The sequence below is a fragment of the Phyllobates terribilis genome, unplaced genomic scaffold (assembly GCF_046119375.1).
Source record: "Phyllobates terribilis strain yellow unplaced genomic scaffold, ASM4611937v1 Scaffold_4__5_contigs__length_816908805, whole genome shotgun sequence".
In the NCBI taxonomy this organism is placed as follows: Eukaryota; Metazoa; Chordata; class Amphibia; order Anura; family Dendrobatidae; genus Phyllobates; species Phyllobates terribilis.
In genome coordinates, this window is record NW_027362764.1 from 409,008,358 (window position 1) to 409,028,517 (window position 20,160).

Genomic DNA, 20,160 nt, shown 5'->3' on the forward strand with positions numbered 1-20,160 from the left:
ACCATATAGCCCTCCATACACAATAATGGGCCCCACATAGTCCTCCATACACAATAATGGGCCCAACATAGTCCTCCATACAGAATAATGGACCCCACATAGTCCTCCATACAGAATAATGGGCCCCACATAGTCCTCCATACAAAATAATTGGCCTCACATAGTCCTCATTACAGAATAATGGGCCCCACATAGTCCTCCATACAGAATAATGGGCCCACATAGGGGTGGCGGTTCTGGAGTCGCGAACCAAATATAACCACCCTGCTGGCAAGATTTGGCCCACGGGCCAGAGTTTGACATGTATGAGCTATAACCAATAGACAGAGGAGGAACAAAATTATGTCACAATCAGCAGGACTTAGGCAGATTATAGTGGGGGCAAAAGGAGTATGCGCCCTGCGGTCTTCTTCATTAGGGTCCCTTAGTAGAGTCTAATTCTGCTATGTAGGAACTGAGCAGAGCTCTTCCCTGGGCAGTACATGGTGATCTTATTTTGGTACTGCCTCACTAGTACATAAGCACTACATGACAGCACGGTGGCTCATTGGTTAGCACGGTTACTTTGCGTCGCTGGGGTCCTGAGTTCAAATCCCACCACAAACAACATCTGCAAGGAGTTTTTATGTTCTCCCTGTGTTTGTGTGGGTTTTCTCTGGTTTCCTCCCATACTCCAAAGACATACTGATAGGGAATTTATATTGTGAGCCCCAATGGAGACAGTGATAATGTCTGTAAAGTGTGGCGGATTATGATGGCGCTATATAAGCATAATATTATTACATATTAATTTTAAGCACCATATAGGGGCATTATTTGGGAAATTTATTATACTGTATTTATGATCTTATTTTGGTTCTGGTAGTTTCATTTTTTTTCCCTTTAAAAAAGCCTTAAATAGTTTTTCAACCTATTGGATGTTAGCAGATATAAAAGTGCTTCAAATGTCATCATTTCAGTGCCCGTATGCAGCATATTAAAGTCGAAGTACTATTGTAAATTCGGATGTGTCATCAATTTCAGCGTGTAAATAGAACAATGGGATTCGCTGTTTGGCAAGATAACTTGACTGCAGTGCAGGTCACAAAGAATAGGCCACCCGGCCACCCCACCATCCAGCTTCTAGAAGCCAGAAATGCTGAAATGTAATTCATGCAGAATACAGCAGCTGTTTGTCTTAGAATTATCAGCAAAGCCACATCTTAGCTGCTGTATTAGTAATGAACGATGTACAAGGAATAAATATTGGCGCATAGAGAACTGTTTGCCGTTACTGGGAATTTATTTACACAAGTAATGAAGGAAAGACTCTCTAATAAAGTCATACAAAACAAATGCTCAACGATGACAAATGTTTAGTAAAGACATGAATAAAAGATTACGAGGGCATTTATCCTTGGATGTACAAAGATAATGGCATAAAAGGATATACAGGGTGACCCAGTCATCTACTACTGAAAGGCACAGCCGGTATAGATACACAGACACATATCTACCTACAGAGCTTCGCCTAATAAAAAGGAATTAATTACCTTCATTTCTTTTACAAATGTAAACCAGAAACGGTTAAGTATTTTTATTTTATATAATTAGCACATAATTCTTGCAGCAACCATTTTGCCTGAAGTACCCCCCCCCACTACTCCGCACAGCAGATCAGAGATTTGCTTCAGAGCCGGTAATGATCTGGAGAAGGGTTCATTGACTTCTATGGGAAAGTGTTATGGTCATGCTCCACAACATGTGCATTTGTCACTGTGCAGGGAGTGGGAGGAGATGGGTTAACTTCATTTTTAACATATAAAGTTGATATAAATAGCACATTTTAGGAGAGAATACTTTCCTTTAATACCTGGCACATGCTTTAAACAGCTATAATGACTAGAAGCCTTTGTTAGGCGACTACATTGCAAATTCCAACATCTTTTTTCAGTTAATAGGCATGTTGCTCTATTTTTGATTTTGGTAAAGTGATGTCCACCAGAACAGATACCAAGCGGACCCAATTATAGTTAATGGTGCAGTTTATGTTCATCATAGCATGGACCCATTTCTAGTAGGAGTTGCATTTTTCTGTTCCTAAAAAAACAGGACTTCTAAAGCTAGAGTGATCCTAGTCTTAATAATACCCATGCATTGCAACTTTCACATCCCGCTGTTTATTCGGCTCAGATTTGACTTTTCCAGATTATCTGCTGTATGACGCACTATTACATATCTATTTTTCCAATAAAAACAAATTTCAGGATGTGCTTAATCTCCTGTTGTTTAATGCCCTTTCAATTGACTAATCATGAATTATAGTGACTGTAGTGTCACAAAAATTGTTGAAATCAAGTGTTTAAGCAAAAAAAAAAAGTGTTTTATGCAGCTTCAGGATTTTTTTCCCTCTAAATTTTGATATCTATGTATGTGTATACTAGGGCTCTTTCACACGTCCTGATATTTCCGGTACCGGAAAAAACAGTACCTGAGATATCCGTGTCCGTGTGTACCTGTGAGGCACATGTGTGCCGCATCAGGAGCACACGTACCGGCGCCTGGGAATCAGCGGTACAGTTTACACTGTTCCCAAGCGCCGGGTGCTGAACACTGCCCTCATCATTGTCCCCTGCCGACACTGCGATCAGCACCAGCAGGGGTTAATGATGAGAGTTGTAGTCTGCTCCCGGTTTCTACACCTGTAAAAATAAGAATAAAATTAAAAAATCCATATACTCACCAGTCCTAAGTGTCCCACTGCTGTAATCCATGCGACTGCTCACGCCAAGGAGAATGACTCGCTGAGCCCCACAACTGCACTGAGCTCAGCGAGTGACAGGACACCACTTGCTGAGTGCAGCTCCGGGGCCTGCTTGCTGCACGAGTCATTCTCCCTAGCATGAGCGGTCACATGGATTACAGCAGGGGACACTTAGGACAGGTGAGTATATGGATTGTTTTATTTTATTCTTATTTTTACAGGTGGAGACAGTGGGAGCAGACTACAACTCTCATCATTATCCCCTGCTGGTGCTGATCATAGCCCTGGCAGGGGACAACGATGAGTGCAGTGTTCAGCACCCGGCGCTTGGGAACAGCGCTGACTGTACCGCTGATTCCCAAGCGCCGGTATGTGTCCCACGGATTGCATCCATGTGCAGTACGTGTTTACACTGACCCATTGACTTGAATGGGTCCTTGTGATCCGTGCTGCCAGTCAAAAACTGACATGTCTACGTGTGGATCACGCAGTCCGTGGAAACACACTGATATGTCCGCAGACCCATTCATTTGAATGGGTCTACGTTTGTCACTGTCTCCAGTACTTGTGGAAACGGTCACCACATGTACCGGACACACTGACGTGTTTAAGGACTCTGTCACACACTATTCACACAAACACAAGCATAATAATAATAAAAAAAATCTGAGCCAGGTGTTCAACAGTATCCCCTGATGGCCTGGTTATGTACTGTATATTCTGATCCTGTCTACCAGATTATCACATTGTATAACTGTCACGCTGTAAATGAATTAAGGAACAGTCTTACCCCGCTTCTGACAGCCATTCCTATGTTACTAGACTTCTGCTCAGTTTGAGGATATCATGTATGATGGTAAAATTCGACTACTTACCCAGTTATACCCAAAACTGTGCTGGCTTGTTACCTACTGGTTTCAAAGAAACTGACTACGCTCATTTCAAGGGCAGTACCAAGCTGTCCTCGGTAATGAACTATGACCCTCATCCTCTGCAGCGCCGGACACGTTTCTACAGCTTTTATACAGGCTCAATCAGGCGCACTCCCAGGGTGCTGGGTAACAAATAAAAGCTAATAGACCTCTAACTTAATGATTTACCTAGATCCCAAGACAAAAAACATGCAGTGTATGACAGAAGTAAATGATCCAACAAGTCTTTTGGATGTACCCAGGTAAAAAAATAGCTTGGCAGATCAGTAATGAAGATGTGTAAGATACAGGTATAGCTGCCACTTACCAGCTCGCTTTGCTTCGCTGCAGGCTAAGCCCATTTCCTCTTTCAGCTCTCGGTTCTCATTCGCTATAGTCTCTCCTACAGTCACAAACCTCCCGACTGCCTGGTTTACGGCTTGACCCACTCGCTGGATGGCCTGCAATGTCTTCTCTGATTTCTTTGGTTTTTCTTTGTGGTTAATGAGTGTTGTTATCTAAGAAGAGACAACATAGGGTTGACATTAGCAGTCTTGACAACACTTCTGAGAATGACATTACCATCAGTTTTTTAGCGCTTCGGATAAGAAATCTAACGCATCTTGAACCTGATGGACATGTGTTTTTTTAATACCGCACTATATAATATCAAAGTAAATCATTACAGTGATCATCTGTACACACATCAATATATCAAGTGACAAACCATGCTGTTTTTTTTTTCCTCCGTCACATTCTAAGAGCTGTAACGTTTTTATTTTTCGGTCAACGCAAGTATATGAGGCCTTTTATTTAGTGGGATGAGTTGTATTCATCAATGACAACATATTGGTGTATACATAAGTTATTAAAAAACTTTTATTGACTCATAATGGGACGGCATTAGGGGAAAAAAAAGAAAAAAAATCTGACATTGTTTTATTACATTTAAAATTTTATGCCGTTCACTATACTGCGCAAATAAGGTGTTATTCTGTGGCTCAGTACATTTATGGCATAAATGTGTTTTATTTCTGGATTATTACTTTTGTGCATTAACTGCTTAATGACCAAAGATGTACAGTTTTGTCAAAGTTCGCCAAGTAAAGTCTCGTCTCAGGAGCTGGCACCAATCGAAGCAATTTAACTATTTAAATGTCGCTGTCAATTTCTGACAGCGACATTTAAATGACATCATTACCGATGCGTGCGCCCACTGGCTCCCATCAAGCCCCATTAATGCAATCACGGGGTTCCATGTCAGCCCAGTGCCTGCTGAAGGCCCCCGCAACTGCAACTACCATTAGTTCTTCTGTGACACTCAGACACAGGCTGGGCTTCATAGGAGAACTGCGATTTTGCTACATACTGCAATACTATTGTATTGTAGTACAAAGTGTAAGCAATCAAATGAACACAAGTCCATGTCTCCTAGGGAGACTATTAAAAAAAAAAAAAAAAATACATAAAAAAGTTTAAAATCTCCCACCTAAATCACTTTATAATTTCTCTTTTTTTTTTTTTTTGTAACAAAAAAATAAACATTTGGCATTGTAGTGTCTAAAAAAGAACCATCAAATTATAAAGTTATATAAACCATATGATAAACTCTGAAAAAGGAATTGGAATGTCAGAATTGTCATGTTTCAGTCGCTGAATGAGGGGTGGAAAAAAATGAAACTTGGTCTTAAAGGCTACGTTCCCAAAATGAGATTTCTGGTGAGTTTTTAATGTTGAAGATTTTCCGCACCTATTAAGTAAAAATAGGTTACTGGCATTTTTTTTTCCGAAAATACGCAGCATTAAAAAAAAAATAAAAAAATGATTTACCCCTTTGACTTTCATTGGGAGATCTAAAGAAAACATCACAACAAAACAATCATTCAAAAGAATAGGAGTTTAGCACATGAATTTGAACCTTGAGTATGTAGCATGTGCACGTGTAATCACAGCTCTGGCCCCATGGAGATTAAGAACTAGAACTTTTCAGATAATACATTTTACAAAGAACTTCTTAGGTTTCAAAACTTTCCAAATCCTCAGCTCGTAGGCAAGCTGAAATATAAATATACATTCTATGACCGTGACATACTCCGGAACTTGTTGACTGTACGGTTTACACTTATTCTAGTTTTATGTATATAAAGCGTAATACTTTAGCCTAACGGTGCACACACTCCATTGATCAACATGTTTCCAAAAAAGGTATGGTGCTCATCTCCCCTTTCTCACCTAACCCTAAATGTTGTTGTATTATTGTTTCATACGTGCTTGGAAAAAATGTACATAAATAAGAAAGCTAAATACAATGAAATTCAAAATATTCAACATTATTAGTGCAGAATGCTTCATAATTTAGTACTTCTCTCTTGAATATAACAGCTATAAAATGAAAGATTTTTTTTCAAAGGGTTCAAAATGGTTTAAAAAGGAAAAGAACAGAAGTGAATCACATGTCAGCGATCCATTCTTGGCTCTTACTGGATTCCAATTGGTCTCTTCATTCCGGTTCCGTCTCATTTCCTAGCAAATTTTGACTGTCAAGGCAGGATCAGAAATTAAGAGACCACGGGACAACCATTATATCAAAAGCTAAAGCTGAAGATTAAATATAGTGCCTTGTGAAAGTATTTGGCCCCCTTGAACTTTTCTACCTTTTGCCACATTTCTGGCTTCAAACATAAAGATATAAAATTCTAATTTTTTGGGGAAGAATCAACAAGTGGGACACAATCGTGAAGTGGAACGAAATTTATTGGATATTTTAAACTTTTTTAAAAAATTAAAAACTGAAAAGTAGGGTGTGCAATATTATTTGGCCCCCTTGAGTTAATACTTTGTAGCGCCACCTTTTGCTGCGATTACAGCTGCAAGTCGCTTGGGGTATGTCTCTAGCAGTTTTGCACATCGAGAAGCTGAAATTCTTGCCCATTCTATCTTTCAAAACAGCTCGAGCTCATTGAGGTTGGATGAAGAGCGTTTGTGAATATCAGTTTTCAGCTCTTTCCACAGATTATCGATTGGATTCAGGTCTGGACTTTGACTTGGCCATTCTAACACCTGGATACGTTTATTTTTGAACCATTCCATTGTAGGTTTTGCTTTATGTTTGGGATCATTGTCTTGTTGGAAGATAAATCTCCTTCCCAGTCCCAGGTCTTTTGCAGACTCCAACAGGTTTTCTTCCAGAATAGTCCTGTATTTGGCTCCGTCCATCTTCCCATCAATTTTAACCATGTTCCCAGTCCCTGCTGAAGAAAAGCTTGCCCAAACCATGATGCTGCCACCACCATGTTTGACAGTGGGGATGGTGTTTTGAGGGTGATGAGCTGTGTTGCTTTTAAGCCAAACATATCATTTTGCATTGTGGCCAAAGTTTGATTTTGGTTTCATCTGACCACAGCACCTTATTCCACATGTTTGGTGTGTCTCCCAGGTGGCTTGTGGCAAACTTCAAACAAGACTTTTTATGGATATCTGTGAGAAATGGCTTTATCTTGCCACTCTTCCATAAAGGCCAGATTTGTGCAGTGTACGACTGATTGTTGTCCTATGGACAGACTCTCCCAACCTCAGCTGTAGATCTCTGCAGTTCATCCAGAGTGGTCATGGGCCTTTTGGCTGCATCTCTGATCAGTCTTCTTGTTCGAGATGAAAGTTTAGAGGAACGGCCGGGTCTTGGTAGATTTGCAGTGGTCTGATACTCCTTCCATTTCAATATGATCGCTTGCACAGTGCTCCTTGAGAGGTTTAAAACTTGGGAAATCTTTTTGTATCCAAATCCGGTTTTAAACTTCGCCACAACAGTATCTCGGACCTGCCTGGTGTGTTCCTTGGTCTTCATGATGCTCTCTGCACTTGAAACAGAACCCTGAGACTATCACAGAGCAGGTGCATTTATACGGAGACTTGATTACACACAGGTGGATTCTATTGATCATTATCAGTCATTTAGGACAACATTGGATCATTCAGAGATCCTCACTGAACTTCTGGAGTGAGTTTGCTGCACTGAAAGTAAAGGGGCCAAATAATATTGCTCGCCCCACTTTTCAGTTTTTAATTTGTTAAAAAAGTTTAAAATATCCAATAAATTTCGTTCCACTTCACGATTGTGTCTCACTTGTTGTTGATTCTTCCCCAAAAAATTAGAATTTTATATCTTTATGTTTGAAGCTAGAAATGTGGCAAAAGGTAGAAAAGTTCAAGGGGGCCAAATACTTTCACAAGGCACTGTAGATAACCAGTTAGGAGCATCCACTGATTAAACACACAAGAAAAAAAAAAGAATCAATTTGAAGAATATAGGTGACATTTACAATATCAGCACAATCCAAGTTTTCGCAATGTAAGACTAACAGCATTACATCAAAGTGTAGTTAAAAAGAACGGCTGTCTGCATTGGCAAAAATATTTTCAAAGGCCATACAACAGCAAATATTTTCTTTTCCATTTCGGCATTGTCTCGCCACCAGCCTACGTACTGTGTACACACAGCATATAAAGCAGTCTTCTAGTCACAAAAATGTCAGGAATTTTAATGCCATAAGGAAAGGTGTGTACAGTCTTCCCAGCATACTTAATGCGTGAATCAACCTATTTGCACTTCCAAATTCCAAAATTTTACTAATGGAAAAACAAGGTAAATGTCCACACACATTGTTTCAATAAGTTATTGATCAGATTTCAGTATTTTCACTCAATCACCCCAACTTACTGACATACACAAGAGTTTAATATTTCTAGCATTAAGTTGGCACAAATTATTGACCTCAATAATTCATACCGTATTTTGTTGCTTTCATTAATGGCCATTAAACAAAAAGGAAAAACAGCATATCTTCTAAAGTAACAAAACAAACTATACTCACCTATTCATCTAATAAATAAATATAAAATAAATACATTCCCAAATACTTTACTTTTAATTTTCAAATCACAATTGTTTTGTCTAGAGCAGGAAATCACTGTAGAGTTAAAATGACCTTCATCTTGTTGCACTGATAAGACCACCTGTCCTAGAATGTTAATAGGACAGGTGACAGCGAGCAGTGGAAGCTCAGTCTTCTTCCTTCATGTGTAGGATTGATGTGCTCTGAGGGGATACTCTGATCCAATATTGGAGATACCAGGGGTGCTGAGGAAAGAAGAGACTGCTCACACTGCTGTCCACCCTGTCTAACTCATCTAATACTTAAGATACCAGGGGTGCTGAGGTAAGAAGAGGCTGCTCACACTGCTGTCCACCATATCTTTCTAATATAATATTGGAAATATCAGGTGTGCTGAGGTAAGAGGTCACTTACACTGCGGTCTACCGTTTTTTCCTCCATGACAGTACACGTTATAGGTATCTCCAGGTTACAGCAGCAAAGCTTCCTACTACACATACTCACAGGCACCAGTCCGAATATTCTACTGTAGGACATGTTTCTGTCACTGTAACAATGCATTGGCCATATTAATTCTATGGTGATTACTTCCCAAGACAAAACAATAGTGATTCACTAATTAAAAGTTCAGCATTTAAGAATTGTTATAATGACATTTCCTTGAGTTATTTCTTTTTCTATTCCTGGAGAACCCCTTTAAGTTGCCTCCACAAGGCAATATTATGGTGTGCAGAGTAGATTTAGACACAGTAAAAAGAGGGTGTGGAAATTAAAAAACAGTTTTGCTGTACTGTTGGAAGTGTTATATGGTAGGATAGAAACACTATACACGATGACAAAGATCTGAAAGCAGCTCCTCCGTCACTCCGCTCTCTGGAGAGGATGTACTCCATTATATCCTAAATACACTATTAAAGGAATTGGCCCACTATAACATCTTATCACCTATCCGCAGATTGTCTGATTGATAGGTGTGTAATTGCAAGGACCCCAGTGATGTCAAGAATAGGGCTCAAGAGTCACTAATTCAAATGCAGAGATGGTCCCATATGTGCACCATCACTCCATTCATTCCCTTTAGGACTCACAGACATAGTGCATTGAAAAGAAGTGGTACACATGCAGGACCAAGGAAATCCAGAGCCCTGTCCTCAGGATCAGTAAGGATCCCAGAGATCAGCAATTAATAAGCTATCCTGTGGATAGATGATCAGTTGGCCTACATCACAACTTATCTACTGATAATTCTCTGACATCTCTCAATCATGTCAGCTGCCATAAAGCCGGTCTTCAATATGGTTGGCCAGAGGAAGATTTAAAAAAAACTGCTGAAAACCAAAAGCTAAAATGAAATTCAAACTAATTCATTAGAGAATTTATTGTATTAGTAGCAGTGTGGTTCTTGGATAAACAGTTATTGCGAAATGCTACAAAAGCCAAATAACTATACCAACATATACCAGGCTGGAATTCTTATACATAGTAGATACACCATTATTAGAACTATTCTTTAAGGTCACGGTTGAACATTTTTTGCAATGTTTTTAAACATGTTTTTCTATTTATTTTTCTGTGTTCCCTCATTCTGATCATCCTCATGCCACTTCCCAGGAGCTATAGTGAGCACAGACCGTGCTGACTTTATTCCTGCTAGTATGCATAGGTCCAATCATAGATCCTGTATGGCAGTGGTCTGATGGTACCAAACAATACACAAAGCAGAAAGGGGTTCTATGAACTGCGCATGGCTAATGCCCGGCATGTACTCAAGGTGGGTGAAACATTAGACTGCGTGCTGTCAGATAATTATATATGACCATTTGTTCACATTTACCGTAGGTTTATTACTGTATCCGATGCACTCTCTGTCAAACTAACTTTTAAAATAAAATCAACTTTGATCTATTTTGTAGTTTTCTTCAAATTTCCTCTTTACTTCATTTCCTATAATAAGGGCATAGTTTAGTTTTCACAACAGAAAGGTGTATTACACTATTATATTCAACAGTGGGTATGTTCAGAAGTGTGTATCCAGACATTTAGTCATAGAGTAGATAAAGTCCAAGAAAGAGCCCATTGTTATTCTTTGTACTGCAAGCATACAGCAGTTTACAATTATCCAGCTTCTTCTCAACCATTACTTGTCGGTCTGCATGAGTCAGTCTTCTCGTCTAGTATTGATGGGTAACTTATTATTTCATGCCAAGAACTAGGCTGAATTCTTGCAGAACAAAGCAGGAAAATGGGTACCAGGCTCAGGAATATATGACAGACAGTACCAGGACAATATTAATATCCATTCACATTTTCCCATGTAAACACGTTTGTCAATTGATTTTTATTAGGAGACTTAAAAAATTGAAAACATTCACTTATTTAAAGTGTCACTTTACTTGTCTCTTGCCCAATCTTTCACTGGGCACACACATACAGTGACAATAAGACAGATACTCGATTCTTTGCGCACTGTTCAATTGCTCCTAGGCAGTGTCTCTGACACATTTTGGGGCACATACCTACATTTTGATCGCTTTTTAGTTTATTCTTTTAGGGAGGAATAACAACCTAAATTTTGACATTTTTTAATTTTAAGTCATTTTTTGTTCTGATAGATCTAAGTTTTATGGATGTAGAGATGCCAAACATGTTTAAAGGGTGAAAAGGAAGGCGATTTGAGGTTTTATGCTTTTATATATTTTTTAAATGATGTTTTTTTTAGCTTTTACTTTTGTTTTTAGACGGTTAAGGAGGCTTTGCAGTATATCGTCAATATAGTTGAAATTACATTCATTGGGTAAATTGAAGTTTTATTGAGTTTTACATGGTAGATCAAAACAGCAAAGTGAGGTGATAAAGTGCAATAATAAAAACAGTTGTACAATGTAGAGTTCCCATTATACATTCATAACAACTATCTCAAACAATCTTATTGAACTTTGCGTCCTGACCAAATATAAAAGGAGAGTGGAAGAAGAAATAAGAGCAATGGGAAAAAGGGGGAAAATGGAAGGGGGAGGAAGGTCAGATTTGGTGAAATTCTAAATAAGGAGTTGGGTGGGTGGGGAAAAAGGGATTCTCACATAGATGTTTACCAGTCTATTATTTGTATGAAAAGGAAAGTGTAACATGATATGGAGGCAGAAGACCTTATGTAGGAGTCAACCAAGTTGTTAATTCCTGTTACTCTCTGATCATGATCCAAGGTGCCCAAGTGCCTAAAACTTGGTCCACCGTACCAGAGAATTGAGCAATTAATTCCTCCATTCTAAGGGTATCATTTAGTTCCATCACAAATTCTGCATGAGTAGGGGGTTCCTTTTCTTTCCAATGTCTAGGGATCAATCTCCTAGCTGCCAACAGGAAGTGTCTTAACAGACCCTTTTTAAAGCCAGTAGCCAGAATATCGCCAAGTGATAGAAGGGCTGAGGACATAGATAACTGTACCTTAGTTAGGCTAAGTGCCCGCGATGCAGAAATGCTCCGGATTTTTTCCTGAGTGTTTCTGCATCTCCCTGGCAAAAAAAAAGCATGCGGATTGTACATGCGGATTGTACATGCGTTTTTCCTGCCAGGGACAAGCGGAAGTGAAGCGTTCTTCACATGCATTTCCGCATGCGGGTTGACAAGCGCTTTTCAAGAGATTTTAGCATCACTTGGAAAGTACTTGTCAACTTGATCACACTATATAAATCCGTGCAACCGGCATGGATTTATATAGTGTGACCGAAAGAATGGTAAAAAATAAATATTATACTAACCTTCTGATGGCCCCTGGTGTCTGTGTAGACTCGTGGTAGACTAAAGAACCTGCCGACGTCAGCGGTCGCGTGACACGTCACATGACTAAATGACGTCACCGCAGGTCCTTTAGTCTACCGCGAGCTGCCGACAAGCCGAGACAAGGACACCGGGGGCCGCCAGAAGGCAAGTATAATATTTATTTATTTTATTCTTTTTTTTACAGGTACTAGGGTACCCGGGTCCGAAGGAGAGTCTCCTCTTCTCCAAACCCGGGTACCATCCGCACATTGAAACGCATGGAATCCGCATGTACAGATGCAGTGATGCGGATTCCATGCGTTCCAATGCAAGTCAATGGCGGCGAAAACGCAGCGCTTCCGCAAAATAATTCGTAGTGCTGCGGATTTTTCCGCAATGATAATCCGCAGCGGAAATTTCTGCAGCATGTGCACAGCACATGCGGATTATCATTGGGGAACATGGCAGACCTTCTACCAAGCGTTTAAGCGTTTCTGCAGCGGAATTGCCACTCCGGGAACACTTAAAAAATGCATAGTGGGCACACAGGCTTATAAAGATTTTATTGAACAGTTCAAACACGGTTTCCCCAAAATACTTCTAATGGGGAATGACCATAAGAACCAGCCTTACTGAGACATCTCCAACATGTGGCTGAGGGAAATATTGTGTGGATAGCCAAGGAGCTGTACCATCTAGATAGGATTTTGTAGTTTCTCTCCTGTGACAATTAACAAAGTGAGGATTTATGCGCAAGTATTTTGGAACATTCCTCTGATGAAAGGGGTCTTCCTAGCTCTTCCTCCCATTTAGCGAAAAATGAGGGTCGGTATCTGCATTAGAAGTCTGGTAGTCCTGAAAAATCCCATACAGTAGCGAGAAGGTGTGGTCTGGAGGATTCTTCAATAGGCAGAAATCTTCAAAGGAGGTGAGTGGTCTAAAAAGGTTGGCTTGTGCAGACAGATTTTATAAAGCTCCTTAGTTGCTCATAGAAAAACAGCGAGTCTGGGGTAATTAGGGAAAAAAAAGTATGTAAGGGTCAAGTACAGGGATAGGTCAGGAAATCATGCAAGATAAGACGTTGGTCTTTCGGTTTCAGAAAGGTTGGTCTATTGAGGCCACGTGGAAACAAGGGATTATCATAAAGGGTAGTCAGAGGACGTAGAGTAGAGGAAAAATATAATAGTTTATTTTCACTTTTAAGGTAAGGCCACATGAATCTAGTTATTGCGGTTTTAAGATGGGAGAAAAAGAGGCGGGTAAGTAAAGGGGTATGGTTTGGAAAAAGTATAATAGCTTAGATTCTTCCGAACCATGATAACTAGAGCTTATTCCATTTTTCGAGATTCGACTCAACTTTGCGTAATGGGCAAAGAAGGTTGGTGCTAGAGAGATAGAGGGATCTGGGGTTATTTTAATACTTATATAGGTTCGGAGGTAAGGGAGTCTATTTGCCAGCAAAGGAGAAACAAAGAATGCAACTGAGCAACTAATGTTGAGGGAAATGAGATATTGAGCATTTCAGATTTGTGGGAACTTATCTTGAAACCAAATTGATGTAGTTCAGATAAGTTTGGAAAGCTAGTAATAGGGGAATATATGTAGAGAAGAAGGTCATCCGTGAATAAAGCAAGTTTATATTCTTTTGTTCGTATTGGGATGCCTTTCGATTGAGGTGTTATTGCGAAGGGCCACTGCCAGATGTTCCATAATCAGCAAGTACAAAAAAGGGGATAGAGGACATCCCTAGCGAGTGCCATTATGTATTTGGAAAGTATTTGAAAGTGAAACATTGACTGTGACTTGGGCTGAGGTGGAAGTATAGATGGCGGATATTCTATTAGCATGATCCCTTGCAAACCAAAGCTCCGAAGAGCCTGAAACAAATTCCCAGTGCACTATGTCAAAGGTTTTCTCAGCATCAATCGACAGGATGCACATGGGAAGGCCAGATGTCCTGGTTCCATCTATGAGAGATATAGTTCGAATTGTGTTATCTCTGGCTTCACGGCCAGGTACAAACCCTACCTAGTCTTGGTTTATCACCATGAGCAAGAGGGACCGCAGCCTTAATTAGCTTTGCATATAACTCAGTGTTGATTAGAGATAGCGGGCAATAGCTGCTACAGAGTGAGGGATCCTTCCCAGGTTTGAGGAGAACTGTAATATGTGCCATAAGAGCTTGGGGTGGGAATGAGCCCCCTGAAGAAATATGGTTACACATTGATAATAGTAGTGGACTCGGAGTCTGAAGATAATTTATAAAATCCAGCTGTATAACCATCTGGGCCTGGGCTTTCTCCAGATTTTCTCTCTCCAATGACTGCAGTCACCTTCTCGAAGGCTAAATCATCTTTGAGACTCATCAGTACCTCTGACAGCAAGGGAGGAGCTTATGCGTGAGCAGCTAAGATCTTTTTTTCTCCCGAAGTTGAGGTATGGGGAGATCGTATAGAGATTCCTAATATTGTAGAGGGATTTATAACAGTCACTGAAGCTAGACAGAATATCTTGAGCACTATGTACTTTTTTTCCCTTCTGAGTTAATAAGGGGGATGTAAGTGATTAAAGTATGCTGGTGCAGTGCTTTTGCTACTTAAATGGTCAAAGCGACTTCTAATGCATTCTTTAAGGCATCAGGTTTTTGTTTTTTTATCTAGAATGGTCAGGAGTTTATGACAGGTGGTAGAGAGTTTAGCATAGATATAGGGAAGGGATGACACTTATGTTGGTGCTCTAATAGAGTAATTTGAGAAGAGAGTGCAGTTATCTCTGCAGCGCTTTCCTCCTTAAGGCGTGTGACATATCCAGGACACTCTTAAGCACCTCCCAGGGAGAAGTAGGGTCGCCTTCATGGTCAGATACAAAGTTCAGGAGAGATTGCTTAAGTTTTGCGAGGCAGAGAGTATCTTGGAGAAGGTTCTCGTTTAGGCACCATGTGTAGCTGGGTCTCACATGAGAGCCAAGCTGCTTTGAGAAATGTATAGGGGCATGATCCGACCATAGTATAGACCATCTCCATCTCCACCTGGAGGTCAAGAAATGAATGGGAAATTAAGAAATAGTTTATTCTGCTGTATACACAATGGGCTGGTGAACAGAAATTATAGTCCTTAGTCTCTGGATGAAAGATCCTCCACACATCAACCAACCTCATGCTGCATAACTGTCTTTTGATTTCTTGTATGGAAGAGACAGGATGAGAGGACTTACCTGTAGATACAATTGATGGGTTAATAGGGAAATTTAAATCGCCGCCCAATATCACAGGAGAGGAACAGGCAAACTCCTCCAGTGATTTCTGGCAGTCAGAGCTAAATTTCTGTTGACCCAGATTGGGAAAATACACGTTAGCAATCAGAAAACTATGGGAGGCCCAGGATACTTGTAGAAAGACATATCTGCCCATCAATGAGATAATTTAGAACTACAGGAAAAAAGGATTTGTGGAGAGCCATTGGCACCCTTTTAAATTTGGAATCAGGGTTGGTACTGTGGAATCAGGTCGGATTATATTTGGAGATACAATTAGGGGATGTGCATAAGGTCAGGAGCCGAAGCGGGTTTGACGCTGCATGTTATGCAGCGGCAAACCCACTGCGGCCAGATGTTACAGCATAGTGGATGGGATTTGTAGAAATCCCATGTCCACTATGCGTCTCCATGCACCTGCGGATCCCCCGCAGACAAGGACAGGCGGCGCGTTTTTCCAGACCGCAGCATGTCAATTTCTCTTGTGGAGTCGCTAGTCTCCGCAAGAGAAATTAGATCATTACAATGTATTGAATATGGTGAATCTACATGGTTCAATGAACATATGCGGATTCACCTGCGTGCATATAACGCAGCCCTTTGGATGCAGCATAAAGCATGCTGCGTTCAAGGAGCTGCTTGTACAGATCGTGTGCACATAACCTTAGGAACAGAGTCAGATCGAAAATGAGTCTCTTGGATCATTAGAACTGAAACTCGTTGTTTGTGATTGGAGTATGCAATTTGCCCCATTTTTTTCTGGTAGGTCGAGTCCCTTTACAATAAAGGAGCAAAACTTGAGCTTATCTATATTGGTCTTGGATCAGCTGGAAAGGAAGTGGAGAGTGGTAAACCATTCTAGGTGAGAGGTGGAGAAGAAAAGGAGTGAGAAATAAAAGGAGTAGAAGGTTAAGCAGGAGAGAAATATATGGGGTTTAACACCCCGTAAGTCGTATGTGCATAATTAAATGGTGACTAACGCTTGCACCAGGGTGAAGGGTAAAAACTAATAGCAGGAAAGAGCCCCCTGTTGTCCACCCTAAACCCTAGAACCAATTATAACACAGTACTCCAAGGTATAATAGAAAGGGAGGGGGGGGACCCCCCACACATACCATATTATCAAGAAAATGTGTGTATCACGTAATATGAGAGCCCCATGGGTAAGTAGGGGGCTAGGTAGTATATAATTAGCAATAGCGTCGTAACTATCATTATAGGACCAGATATACTCAGATTCTATCGTCTATGTAGCGAAGGCCAGGAAAGCAGAACTAAAACATGCCAAAGACTTCTCAAGTGTTTTTAGTTTGTACACCGGCACACTTCTGTTTCTTCAGACGCGAGGCATATTGCCACCTAGGAGGTGCGATTGAGAGGTGACGTGTTCTCGGCTATTCCAGTAAGTCTACCGCCTGGAGTTTGTAAGTTCCCAAGAAGTTGGCAAGGTCTCCCAGTTTACGGAAGATCACTGAATTCGTCTTTTGATGCAATTAGTAGAAAGGGGAATTTGTAAGTGAGGTCTTTCTCCTTCAAAAGCGACAATATAGGCCTCAATGCCCTCCTCAGCTGTAAGCAATATTTGAGAACCTTGAAAAGTCAATAATCTCTCTTTGCATTGCAGCAGCCATGATAGATTCTTGAGCTTTAAAAAAAATGGACTCTGCATATTACATCTCTAGGATGCATTGCGGTGGTAAGTTTCGGGCCCAGGGATCTATGGATACGATCTAGCTCTATAAGGTCTGACTCTATAAAAGTTTTGTAAGAAGAGCTTGTGTGGTAGGGTCCAATTCAGATGGGTTAATGGTAATCCATGAATACCGATGTCATTTCATCTGTTGCGATTCCCAAGATCCTCAATCCCTGAGGCTTTCTCCTCCAGCTTGATAGAAAGGTAGAGAATGACTTCTCTGTGTGATTAGAGTTCTTGTACAACAGAATCCTGTGTTTTTTCGACATCCTCCACCCTGGTAGTGGACTCTGATTTGCACGTTTGGAATTCACGCTTGCATGTGTCTTCAAGCGCCATGCAAATCTTTCAAAGTCCTTCCTGTTAGGTAGTGCTCTAAGGTGCTTGCTTAGATCATGAAGATTCAAATCCTATGAGTCTTCGCTGTCCTCACTAGAGTTATCAGGCAGTGTACAATGAGGGTTGCTTGATATCCGGCGAGATATCTGGCTGCTCAGCCAGCGACATTTTAGGCCTTGTGTTCCAGAGTCGGGGAGGAGTGTTTGAGGCCAGGAAACAGTCTATGCGATTTTTTTACTCTGTTTGCCCACATGGTGTGAATGGGCTCTTTTTGTAAGTGCATTTTTTATGGAACTATCATTCTTCAAATAAATGGAAATTTTAATTACACCACATCGCTGGAGTCTCCTCACTCGCTGGATTTTGGTCTGAAGTCTATGCGGTTTGGGTCACCTCCCGCATCTGTGCTAGACTTGGTAAGTCTTCTGGTCTTGCCCATGGATGTTTTGGAGCGATATCTCAGATTTAGAGTGGCTCTAGGGGTGAATCAGGCATGGAGCTCCGAGTGTGGGTGTTTTACCCCACCATAAGCTAGCCATGTCCCTCCAAAATGACATTCTTATATGAATCCCAGCCACAGCTGACAGCCATGGAAGTGCTCTGTATGCACCTGGCTGCCAAGACCTCCTATTAGCACATCGCAATCACAACTGATGGGCTTAGCTCCTGAGCCAGTTCCATACAGCGACATCCGACGTGTGTCGTACTCTTATTTCACACTTCGGGAATGGGATTTAAAGTCAGAAAGGGGTTAGGATTATATAGCCATCTCTCCTGGCCACATCATACACATGCACGCTCGGATGAACATTCATACATTTTCAAAGGGGAGTGAAGAGAAATTGTCATCATCAGGCAGCAGCTTATCTTCTAAGAGAACAAAACGATCAGGAATTTGTATTCAAAGTGTTCGACATTATCTGTCATCTAATATATATAATCGTCTTATCCCGTCAGTCTGTGTGTCTGTCTGTCAGTCTGTCCAGGAAATCCCGCGTCGCAGATTGGTCCGGCCGCGGCCAATCAGCGAAGCGGGATTTCAGAAAAAGATGGCGGCCGTTAGCGGCTCATCTGCCGCACGGAGGTCAGCGGCGATGCAGCCGGGAGATGACCGGCGCTAGCCGGTCATCTCCCGGCTGCTCACAGCAGAAGGACCCCGACCAGCGGCGCCGCTGATCTCCATGCGGCTACCGTCGGGAGATCAGCGGTCGCGACCAATCAGCAATATTGGTGCCAAATTAAAACACTGCTTTGCTGATTGCGCCCGGTCGGCCGCATACATATTCTAGAATACCCGATGCGTTAGAATCGGGCCCCCATCTAGTACCTGACAAACAAAAAAAAACAACACATTTTGTTACATGTTAACTTTTAATGTATTCATACATATTCACCCTCAGAACAAACATCTTAAAGTTGTCCAACCATTAAAAAAAATCTGAAAACGGCTTAGTGTTAGAAAATAAGAGTATTAAAAAAAAGTTGTCACACGCACCTTACCAGTCCCTGCCTCATGGGTCCACAGGGAATCATGTAGGATTTTTTATTTTATTTTAGAATTCTCTATGATGATTTAAGAATTTTTTATACAGCTCGATAAACCGTTTTAGATGCAACATGTAGACTTCTAAAATCAATCAGTAGCTTGTAGAGCAAACACCTAACATAAGTAGGAGAACCTAACATAACTACTTATCCAAAATAAACAGTCTTGTCAATAACGGTTCATGTTAAATATTTCTGCCTCTCCACAAGTGCAGCAATCCCAGATCTCCAAGCAGCTGCTTCCACTCAAAAACATAATACTATGTATATGGCCCAACATCCGCTCCATCTCCATCCACCAGAACATGCACCTGCTGCGTACAGCGCACTTCACTACAAAATGAATCAAGGCCTATAGAAAGCACCCTGACAGGAGTTTCTGTCGACTTAATCAGTGATGAACATAGATAACTTTCAGCAGAATTTTATCTTTTTTTCACTTTGTCAAATTATGCTAGAAATGATATTTTAATTTATTCTTTTTTTTTTTTTTACTATCAATGGGTATGAAAGAGGAAGGGGCAGCTGCCAGACACTGATGCTTCAAACAGCAAGAAATGCTAACATTTATCGTATGTTTATGCAAAGCACATACTACACATGCATTCATCAGGTAAAATTAAAGGGAATGGGTCATCAAAAATAACATTGTTTAAACCAGGTTTTCGTCATAAATGTATTTTTTTTTTTTTTTTTTTACAACAAATCACAAATTTTTTATTAAAACCAGAAATCTTGTAATTCTCACACTGGCCACTGGGGATTTTTTAGACTATAACTTGTTGTTGCGTAAGGAAATAACACGTACATAAAAAGCCATAGACTGCCTCTGACCTTATCTTTTGTATTGAAGCATCTAATGAGCGTGTGCAAAGCTTATTGTGAAGGGAGGGGGAGCAGGTCAGCTGTGACATCACATAGTGATTGGTGGATCCAGCATTTTCAGCTGTCATTGCAATTCTGTCTCTGGTAATATGGAGCCTGCTGAAAACTCTTCCTTAAAGCACAGAAGTCTAAAACAGGCTC

The 20,160-nt window shown here is 40.7% G+C and overlaps 1 protein-coding gene across 1 annotated transcript in view; it reads right to left on the bottom strand.

Annotated features, from left to right (window-relative positions):
• The window catches only part of CTNNAL1 (catenin alpha like 1), a 250,875-nt gene that overhangs the window by 115,593 nt on the left and 115,122 nt on the right, over window positions 1-20,160 (bottom strand). Inside the window, exon 2 of the mRNA XM_073678608.1 lies at window positions 3,983-4,172. Coding sequence (XP_073534709.1) covers window positions 3,983-4,172 — 190 coding nt within the window. The remainder of the gene's footprint in view (window positions 1-3,982; window positions 4,173-20,160) is intronic.